General features: G+C 48.2%; 1 protein-coding gene across 1 annotated transcript; it reads left to right on the forward strand.

Annotated features, from left to right (window-relative positions):
• The first annotated feature begins 5,958 nt into the window (after positions 1-5,958).
• PCDH8 (protocadherin 8) lies at positions 5,959-7,977 on the forward strand. Its single transcript, XM_059995689.2, is given in 5 exon segments — positions 5,959-6,218; positions 6,220-6,474; positions 6,476-7,098; positions 7,101-7,508; positions 7,511-7,977. Coding segments are annotated over 5 exon segments (2,013 nt in total).
• The last annotated feature ends 3,168 nt before the right edge of the window (positions 7,978-11,145 follow it).

The following is an 11,145-nucleotide window of genomic DNA, read 5'->3' on the forward strand; positions in this document are numbered from 1 at the left end:
TGTAATAGAATACATATCAAAAACTTCTTTCTCCACAAACTTCAATACTTTCTCACTACTGCTTTAAAAGCGTCTAAACTCTTTAGCTTACATCAAGGTCCTCCTCAACTGTGCCACCCATTCAAGCTTGTCCTCCTAAAGCCATCTATTCTGACCAACTGGTATATTTAGTCCCCATAAAAAGCTCTGTGCCTGCCTTTCTCCATAGCTTGTAAACATCACTCCTGGGTTCTCTACATCCCTGGCAGTTCTGGCTGACTCTGATTTTACCTGTAAAGCCTGAGATCTCTTCCTATTTGCACTTGATATAACTTTCTCCAAGTCATCTGGCACTGTGTCTTCTCTGAACGCTGATGGCTTTATGTTTTTAGCATTTAAGTATTTTCTTCTACAAGGCTGTGAGCTATATTGCATCACCAATACTTGATCAAATATCTGTTGATAAAGGACCCCAAAGTGGGGACTTCCCTGGTGGTGCAGTGGTTAAGAATCTGCCCGCCAATGCAGGGGACACAGGTTCGTGCCCTGGTCCGGCAAGATCCCACATGCTGCGGAGCAACTAAGCCTGTGTGCTACAACTACTGAGGCTGCGCTCTAGAGACCGTGAGCCACAACTACTGAGCTCACGTGCCACAACTACTGAAGCCCACACGCCTAGAGCCCATGCTCCGCCACAATAGAAGTGACTGCAATAAGTTCGCACACCACAATGAAGAGTAGACCCTGCTCGCCGCAACTAGAAAAAGCCTCCATGCAGCAATGAAAACCCAATGCAGCCAAAAAAAAAAGGACCCCAAAGTGCTCTGATTACTGGTGGTCACAAGCTTTGTTTTAGATTAGGAATAGAGAGGTTCAGGTGAGAGGAAGAGAGATGAAGATAAAATAAGGCACAGATGAAAAGTTACCCCTTAGTCCATATTCTTTTATTCTTCTCTTGCTTTGCAACATTCTTGAGAGGGGGGCAGATAATTTTTTTCCTATAGAGTGGTAAGAATCCAAAGTATGGTCCTTGAGCCAATGACCACAGTCAAGTACCAAAGTCAATTTCTCTGGCTTAGTTGGGGTTTGAGATATCCCTGAACCAAAAAGGTAAAATATTTTTCATTATTCATTGACTTAATTTCCTTCATAGAGCTAGACTAATAAAATCAGCAGTTTAAAAACTAGTTTTATGTTGTATTTTAAGATTACATAGTTTTGATAATATCATTATTAACATAATGATCCTATGGGAAAATTTTTTTCTAAGTGAAGATTATGTCATTTAAATCCTTGTTTAATGTTAAGGGGAATTTATGATTAGTGTTGATACTCTATAGTGGTTCCCTGTGATTTTGTCTAGGTTCAAGCACTTAAGTAGTTGATAAATATCATTTGTTTCTAGGCTACGCTTGTAGACAGTATTTTGGCTGACTTCAGAGCTGAATTATTTTCCCTGAAATCATTTTCCAGAAAGGACCAGCAATTTGCTGATGACTTTTCTTATAAATGAATGCACAGTCAAGACCTAATGGGGTCAGTGGGATAACAGGAATGTGATATAATGACCCTTCTTATGAGAGCACTTAAAACAGTTACTCTCAATTTGGGGGGGCTCATCCTGCTGAAGAATGAGTTTAGCTTTTTCAAGGTATGATTTTTTTTTTTTTTTTTTTTTTTTTTTTTTTGCGGTACGCGGGCCTCTTACTGTTGTGGCCTCTCCCGCTGCGGAGCACAGGCTCCAGACGCGCAGGCTCAGCGGCCATGGCTCACGGGCCCAGCCGCTCTGCGGCACGTGGGATATTCCCGGACCGGGGCACAAACCCGTGTCCCCTGCATCGGCAGGCGGACTCTCAACCACTGCGCCATCAGGGAAGCCCTCAAGGTATGATTTTAAAAATAGGAAGAAAAACCCCCAGTTGTTAGGTTGATTTTTTTTTCTTTCAAACAGTCTTCATTGCTTCAGTTTCTAGAACGTGCTGCTTTAAGACAGCAACATTGCACTTGATAATGTTTTGCTCATTATAACCTTTTCTCCAGAATGTTTGTTCAGTTGAGAAATGAAAATGGGTCTCACATACTACATAGAGTGATTTATTCTAAATGGGACAAAAACTGTTTCTGGAACTGTTAGTTCAAGGTTCTATAGAAGTTGATGCTTACTCTGAAGTGTGGACACCATAATCTAGCCAAATATTTACATTAGGGATTTTCCTGTGGTTTCATTTTTTCCCCTAAATATGTTATTAGTTTTATGTAATAGGAAAAGGGGAATATGCAAAGGCACAGGCACTATTTTGAATTAGGGACCATTTTCCCCCATGTTAACGGTGAAAGTTATCTTAGTTTCTGTCCAGCGTGCCTTAGTGTGTAAGGGACACGCTGGAGTTTCTTGTTCAGCAAAAGAGAAAATCTTTTATTAAAATGATTAGAATGCAAATCCTGTTTTACAGATCTGGTTTTCTGGCATTTTGGGGGAACACTAGTATGTCTGGTACTTTTGTTTTAGGAACAAAAGTAAACACTGTAGGGAGTTCAACCAAATCCCCCCACCCCCCTTCATCCCTTTTGAAACCAAACTGAGCAAGAGGACCAAATTGCTGCTTTATCCACATTTTGGTCTTCCTGTAGTGGTGGCAGTATAGTTTGGCAATATGCTGGCAAATGGGAAAACAAGCAACATAAAGCAAATTTCTGCCACAGTGCTTTTAATATGGAGACAGATTTTTATCTAATAGAGCCAACAGAATGGAACATGAGAGTACCATGGGCTCAAGGCTGTAAACACGGCTTCCCGATGACACATCCTAAGGGGACAGATCATACAGTTTCTATATTATTCAGCTTGTCAATCTACTGGCACAGAACTGATTTTTGCTTCAGAAAATGTCTCTTTCTTGAAACTCCAGCTGTCTTTCATTCATAAAGCAGTGTTTTAATAACGTGGTTGTTTACTAGGAAACAAAGCTAACGCTAATAATGAATCTCTGACAATATAGCACATTCCTTATCATAGATGGTCTCCTTGCTGCCAAACGGCTGGAGGCGAAGTGGGGAAAATGCAATCAAGCATTTAAGCATCATAGGTGGATGTTTTCAAACATTAAGTGGCCAGTTGTTTAGCATTGTGGAAGTAATGTATATGACTGCCTGACTTTTAAAATGTTTTATCTGGGTCTTTTGATGTTCAGTAGATAGAGTCATAGACTAGTCTTCATTTTCAGGATACTGAGCAGTTATTCTGATCGTGAATGGCAAGAATGACGCTGAAAACTGGCAAGAGCCAGGCTTGGCAGGGACTGTGTGCCGAGAGAGAGAGAGAGAGAGAGAGAGAGAGAGAGAGAGAGAGAGAGAGAGAGAGAGAGAGAGAGAGAGAGAGAGAGAGAGAGGGAGAGAGAGAGAGAGGCCAAGACTTGGACTGTGATGAAATGGGTCCCTCTCCTGGCTAAAGTGCATGGAAGCATGTGCCTTTTAAAATGCATGGGCCGAATCAGTTTTCAGTTTTCCGATAAGGGGCACCCGGGAATGAAGAAATTGGGTAAAGGGATCAGATCCTCTTGTTTTCCCTGAGACCCAAAGACTGAATAACCAGATGCTTCCTTGGAGTACTCAGTTCTAAGAAAGCAAGCAAACTGTCTTAATACCATTGAGGATACTGGCCAACAAGAAATCTAGTCTCGGGCTTCCCTGGTGGCGCAGTGGTTGAGAATCTGTCTGCCGATGCAGGGGACACAGCTTCAAGCCCTGGTCTAGGAGGATCCCACGTGCCGCGGAGCAACTAGGCCTGTGAGCCACAACTACTGATCCTGGGCGTCTGGAGCCTGTGCTCCGCAGCAGAGAGGCCGCGATAGTGAGAGGCCCACGCACCGCGATGAAGAGTGGCCCCCGCTTGCCGCAACTAGAGAAAGCCCTCGCACAGAAACAAAGACCCAACACAGCCAAAAATAAATAAATTAATTAATTAAATAAAATAAAATTTTAAAAAAAGAAAGAAATCTAGTCTCACTAAACTGAAGTAGAGTTGTTTCCTTCCTCAGATGAATGCCTCATCAGGCAAAATTTTAAAAATCTAAAGTACAGTAGGACCTTGTTGCCTATCCATCATATGTATAATAGTTTACCTCTGCTAATCACAAACTCCCAGTCCTTCTATATTCAATATCCTGTGATAAATCATAATGGGAAAGAATATAAAAAAATAATGTCTATGTGTGTATAACTAAGTCACTTTGCTGTACAGCAGAAATTAACACAACATTGTAAATCAACTATACTACAATAAAAAAATTAAATTAAAAAAATCTAAAGTAAACAAAATGAAGCTTTTTCTCTTTTTAGGATCTCAGAGTACCTGATGAAAATCAAGCCATGCTCCCCACTGTACTTCTCTATCGGTTACTGGTACTTATAATTAGAGTCATTGCCAAATGCTCCACTAAATTAAAACCCCTGGAAATTAATTATCTCATCAAAGGTGGCTCAGTTTCAGAACTGGGTTCACAGATCCTGGTGCTAAAATAAGTGCACCTCCCTCTTAAGAGTGAAAGGAAAAAAAATAGTCATTTACTGACATGTCTCTGCAGGAATCAATAACATTACAGGTCATGTAGGAGCTAAGAATAGCCTGGGCGTATTAATAGCTTAGCCTGCTCACTGATTTTATTCAAGATGACTGGTTAAAGAACACTCTGCCTTGCTGACGGCTCCATGGCACGAGGAACAATGTCATCATTAACATGTGGGACTGTTTAGCATTTAGAACACTTCACACATAAAGAGAACTTAATATAGGACTATTGTGCTTTAGACAGATGGTTTAATGTTTCTTTAGCCTTCAGCCTATCAGGCCACCTGCGGTTTTCTTCAGCCAAGGGCTTTTAAAAAATAATTGGTGTATAACAATTTTCTAACGAGACTGACTGCAATGTATTTCCCTAAATCTTTTTCTTACCCTTAACTATCCCTTGCAGTGAATTGTGGCTGACTAACCTCCCTGACTGACACCGAGTCTTCATGGATAAGTAATTACTGACATAAAAGGAGATGAAGGGGCTGAAATTTCATCATTAATGGTTTCTTTGCTTGGGAAAAGCTATTCAGAAATTATTACTTTGGAAAACAGTTCTTCTCTGATTAGAGACTGCCTGACTCTGGAGAAGCTGCTCCCCCAGAATCTTTCAATACAGGAAATGATAACCCAATATAGGTGGATAACCGTGGGTGGCAAAGGATGCATATATGCATTTGTTTCAAAATGGTAAAGGAGAATAGCAATTGTGCCTCTGTCCGAGGACTCTGTGTGCTCAGGAAGGAATAAAGATGCTGCGGGTCCCCTGCGCATACTCTCAAAGTGAGATTCGGGCACACTAGCAAAGCAAGCAGGGTGCGTTTTTATAGTATAAACTTCTGTAGGGATCTTTTTTTGTTTGTTTTGTTTTTGCGGTACGCGGGCCTCTCACTGCTGTGGTCTCTCCCGTTGCGGAGCACAGGCTCCGGACGCACAGGCTCAGCGGCCATGGCTCACGGGTCCAGCCGCTCCGCGGCATGTGGGATCCTCCCGGACCGGGACACGAACCCGCGTCCCCTGCATCGGCAGGTGGACTCTCAACCACTGTGCCACCAAGGAAGCCCTGTAGGATCTTAATGATCCCCTGCACTGCCCTGGCCACTGTTCAGCTCTCCAGGCCCTTCTGTGAGCTCTTTCAAGGGAAGAGCATGACCCAGAGGCCGGGAGACTGTGGATTGGTCCAGATGGATGCATATTCTTCCCTACGTAACCTCCCCGGTAGGGTTCAGAAAAAGCTTGCTTGGGCCCCAGGCAGAGAAAAGCGATTACATAGCAGAGAGGGTTTAGTGATCAAAAGTTTTTAAGACAGCAAGTGTCTCCTGACTGTGCACTTAGGAGGCCTTGAGAAGGCTGGAAGTCTGAGCGCAGAGACTCGGATTGTTGGTGTTTTTCTTTCCCTTTGACTAACAGGAATGTCTCACTGGAGGCTCAGGTTCCCCGCTGACACTTTACACAGGGCTGGACTGGGGTCCCTGTTGCTTCTGCTGCTGCTGCTTCTGGTGTCAGGGTCTTGCACAGAAACTGTCAATTTCCTCACCTTTGAGGAAGAAGCCCTCGGCACCTTCATCGGTGTTCTGTCTGACCACATCCTGTTTAATTCCCAGCGCGAGGTGCCAGGCCAATTCCACCTTATTAAGATCAACAGCTCGCTGGTCCAGGTGCAAGAGGGCGACCGTCCTCAGAGATGCGGGCCTGGACCTCGAGCGGCTGTGCGGCCAGGCCTTCAAAGTGGTACGCTTTTGGCGGGAGCAGTTCCGGCTGGTGCACGTGGAGGTGGAGGTGAGGGACGTCAACCACCACGAGCCACGCTCTTCCCGGGCCCAGATCCCGGAGGAGGTGTCTGAGGGCGCGGCCGCGGGCATGCGCATCCCCCTGGAGGTGCCCATAGACGAGGACGTGGAGGCCAATGGGCTGCAGAGCGTGTGCCTGGCCGCACAGCCCCTTCCGCGTGGAGCTGCAGACGCGCGCGGACGGTGCCCAGTGCGCCGACCTGATGCTGCTGCAGGAGCTGGGCCACGAGAGCCAGGCCGCTTACAACCTGGAGCTGGTGGCCCAGGCCGAAGGCCGCCCACCGCGCTCCGCCACGGCCGCCCTCAGTATGCGCGTGCTGGACGTGAACGACCACAGCCCGGCCTTCCTGCAGGGCGCCGTCGCCGCGGGGGAGCTGGCGGAGGACGCACCCGTGGGCTCGCTACTGCTCGACCTGGACGCGGCGGATCCCGACGAGGGCCCCAACGGCGACGTGGTGTTCGCCTTCGGCTCCCGTACCCAGCCCGAGGCGCGCCGCCTCTTCCGCCTCGACCGGCGCTCGGGCCGCCTCACCCTGGCCGGGCCCGTGGACTACGAGCGCCAGGACACTTACGAACTGGACGTGCGGGCGCAGGAGCGCGGCCCCCGCGCCGCCACCTGTAAGGTCATCATGCGCATCCGTGATGTCAATGACAACGCGCCGGACATCGCCATCACCCCGCTGGCCGCCCCGGGCGCGCCTGTCGCCTCGCCCTTCGCCGCCGCCGCCGCTGCTCTCGGGGGTGCGGACGCGACCTCGTCGACCTGCCAGAGGGGGCGGCACGCGAGAGCCTGGTGGCGCTGGTCAGCACCTCGGACAGGGACTCGGGAGCCAACGGGCAGGTGCGCTGCGCCCTCTATGGGCACGAGCACTTCCGACTGCAGCCGGCCTACGCGGGCAGCTACCTGGTGGTGACTGCGGGGTCGCTGGACCGCGAGCGCATCGCCGAGTACAACCTGACGCTGGTGGCCGAGGACCGCGGCGCGCCCCCGCTGCGCACCGTGCGGCCCTACCTGGTGCGGGTGAGCGACGAGAACGACAACGAGCCGCTCTTCACGCGGCCGGTCTACGAGGTGTCGGTGAGTGAGAACAACCTGCCCGGGGCCTACTTGGCCTCGGTGGCCGCCAGGGACCCGGACCTGGGCCGCAACGGCCAGGTCACCTACCGGCTGCTGCAGGCTCCGTGTCCACCTACGTCTCATTGGACCCCGTCACTGGGGAGCTGCACGCACAACAGTGCTTTGACCGCGAGGAACTGGCTGAGCTGCGGCTGGGGCTGGAGGCGCTCGACGGCGGCTCTCGGCCGCTCCGGGGCCGGGCCGTGATGCGGCTGCATGTGGAGGACCAGAACGACCATGCGCCTCGGCTGGTGACCCCGCCGCTCGTCAGTGACTCAGCCAAGGCCCCTCGGCCCCGGGACGCGCCCCTGGGCTACCTGCTGACCCGACTGCAGGCTAGGGACACGGACAAAGACCTCAACGCGGAGCTGACTTACATTCTCCGCAGCGACTGTGGCCCCGGGGCGCTAGCGCTACACCCGGCCACGGGTGAGCTGTCCCTGCAGTGCCGCCTGTCCCCGCAGCCCGCCGACCCGCTGACGGCGGCCGTCGTGGTGCCGGCCGGAGGCCGGCCGGCCCGGTAGTGCACGGCCACCTTGCTCCTCGTGCCCGCGCACTCGGCGCCACCTGGCGGAGAGGTGGTGCTGGTGCCACGGCCACCTCCGCCGACAAACGAGGAATGGAGGTGTCCGCGGGACGGCGCACGGCGCATGGAGCAGGACGGCACCCTGACCTCTCCGTGGTTGTGGTCGGGGCTTTGACCAGCGGCTGCGGCCTTCCGCCGGTGGCCATCGTCACCGTGACTTGTTCCTGCTCAGGCGAGGCCAGGACGCGGAGGAAGAGGCTTTGTGAGCACAGACAGAGCAGGTGCCATGCGAGCAGTGGCCAGGCTTGCCCATGTTGCAGGACATCAGGGGCTGATCCTGGGAGGTCCAACCCAAGGTTCTTCGTGGAGACACCGCCGCTTTCCATTTCCTCAGAGGTGCAGGAGAACGAGTCTGCCGAGACTTCCCAGTCCGGGAACAGTGCGGTGTCCTTATGCCCCTCGCCTCGGAAGAGGAACGAGGTCCCCTGGGTCCAGGTAGCGCACCCCCAGCTCTCTTAGTGTCCTCGTTAGCATTCAGTAAATTTTCACGCTGGGAGCTTTATGAAAATTCAGTGCCTGATCAGATTTGGGACTTCAAGTGGCTAATTTTTCGGGACTTATTTTTTATTTGAGAGGAAAAATTCTTCACCGATGAGGGCAGGAGGAGGCCTGATGCTCATGTGTTCCTGGAGGCCCAGGTCTATTCCTGCTGTTTCAGCCCCTGGTAACTTCTTTATGGATCCAGCCCGAATCCCTTTCCATCAGGGTTTAAATGGTGTCTTCCTGCAGCACTGCAGATGAGGGATGCTGTGCCTGCTCTGTCAGTTCTGATATCTAAGGGTGAAATATTATTAACTGCTGCTCTCACACCTCTTTTTAAACAGGGTTCCGTCTCAGGTCCTTTTCATTCCACATTCCTGTGGGGAGAAGATAAATCTGCTGCAAGTTTAAGGTAATTGCAGAGTATTTATCATGATCTCTAAGCCATGGGTTTGAAATTTTGTACATTTTTATGGATAACAGAGTAGTTCTTTCCTTTTCACTTCCAGGACACATTCAAATCCAGGTGAGTTTAGTGTGAGAGATAGTGGAAAAGGAGACAGTGAATCGAATGACAACAGTTCTGATATCAGTAGAGAATGACAACAGTTCTGATATCAAGAAAGCACTTTTTGGAATGATTGCAAAGCAAGAGGGTAAGTTCACACCTGTGACTTTGAAGTTCTTGCTTTCAAAGTCATAATATTATATGCCCAAATGCATAATTAAAAAAACTAAACAAGGGGTCTTAACTGTACATTCAGAGATGGGAGTACCCTGAATGCTGCTGAATAGAGCTAATATTTTTAATCACTGACTATATAGCTGTTTCTGTGTATTTTAAATACATTTATTGACTTATTTATTCCCCATGATAAATCTAATGAGGTAAGAAACTGAGGCACAGAGAGTTTAAGTAGTTTGCCCAAGTGTTGGAGTTAAGATCTTAGCCCAGGAATTCTGGCTTTAGATTTCCTGCTCTTTTTTTTTTTTTTTTTGCGGTACGCGGGCCTCATCACTGTTGTGGCCTCTCCCGTTGCGGAGCACAGGCTCCGGACGCGTAGGCTCAGTGGCCATGGCTCACGGGCCCAGCTGCTTTGCGGCATGTGGGATCTTCCCGGACCGGGGCACGAACCCGTGTCCCCTGCATTGGCAGTCGGACTCTCAACCACTGCGCCACCAGGGAAGCCCCAGATTTCCTGCTCTTACTCACCCTACTAAACTGCATCTATTAATGCAAAAGATTAAAATACTGAAAAATCAGAATATTGTGGTTATTAATACTAAAATAACTTAGTGTCATGAGCACTAAGGATAACTTCCCCCCTGTGGGTATTCCAGAAGGGAACAGCATATGAATAGGTAAATTTCATATAGGCCAGTATGCCATTTGCTGGGAACATATGGGGATAGATTTTTTTTCTTTTTTTGATATTTCTTTTTAAATTTTATTTATTTATTTTTGAGGAGCGTGCGGGTTTTTTTGGCTTTGCTCTGTTCAGTGAATCCTGTACCAATACAGCCTTATGCTATTCAGTCCATCTCCTGTAGTGTTGAGGTCAAAATCTCTGTAATGGTGTCTGGTTCTGGAACGGTAGCTCCTGTGGGGAAAGGCATAGTCAATTTTGAGGTGTTTCATGTTAGTCTCTACAAAAGTGGGCATTAGATGTTTAGTCTCTCAGAGATGAGTCCTGATGGTATGTCCTACTGATTCAAGTGCCTCTTCACCATCATAGATACTTTTGCCCACCCTATGTTTAGTTCCTTCAACATTTTTTATTTTAAATGGTATGGCTTTTAAAAGTATCTGCATCCTGGTCCCCTTCTTCTGAATATTCTCTAGTTTGTATATATCTTTCCTAAAATGAGGCACTTAGAGTTGAACATAGTACTACGGAAACAGCCTCTCTCCTGACCTCCAAATTTGTATACCTACTTGCTTCTTCCACATCTCCATTTGGGTGTTTAATGAACATATCACATGTTCAACACTGAACTCTTGATTTCTGTTCCCCAAACCCACTCTTCCTCTAATGTTTGTAGCTCTGGAAATGACACCTCTATTCACTTAGTTGCTTGCTCTGTCCAAAATCCTTTGTGTCATTCTTGATCTGTGTCTTCCCACACGCAACTTCCAATCCATCAGCAAATCCTATTGGAATTACTTTGAAACTATATTGTTAATCAAAGCTCTTCTCACTATCTTCATTGCTGCTGCCCTAGCCAGGGCACTATCATCTCTTGCTTGGACAACTGCAGTAGGTTCCAAACTGGCCTCTCTGCTTGCATGCTTGCCCTCTTGCAGTCTGTTCTCTCTGCAGGAACCAGAGTGATCCTTTTATTTCATAAATCAGATTATGTTAATCAACTCTCCAAAGATTTCTCACTTATCTAAAATCCCTATCATGGTGTCCCAGTTATGAATGCTGGGTAACAAACTAGCCCCAGATACAGCGGTTTACAACAATCATATTATGCTCATGGATTCTCTGGCCATTTTGGACGGGACATAGCTTATGTCTGTTTCAGTTTCTGAGGCTTTAGCTGAGAAGATGTGATGGCTGGGAGCTGGAGTCATCTGAAGGCTTATTCAGTCATGTGTCTGGCGTGGTAACTAGGGTGACTG

This window comes from Delphinus delphis, chromosome 18 (genome assembly GCF_949987515.2).
Source record: "Delphinus delphis chromosome 18, mDelDel1.2, whole genome shotgun sequence".
Lineage (NCBI taxonomy): Eukaryota > Metazoa > Chordata > Mammalia > Artiodactyla > Delphinidae > Delphinus > Delphinus delphis.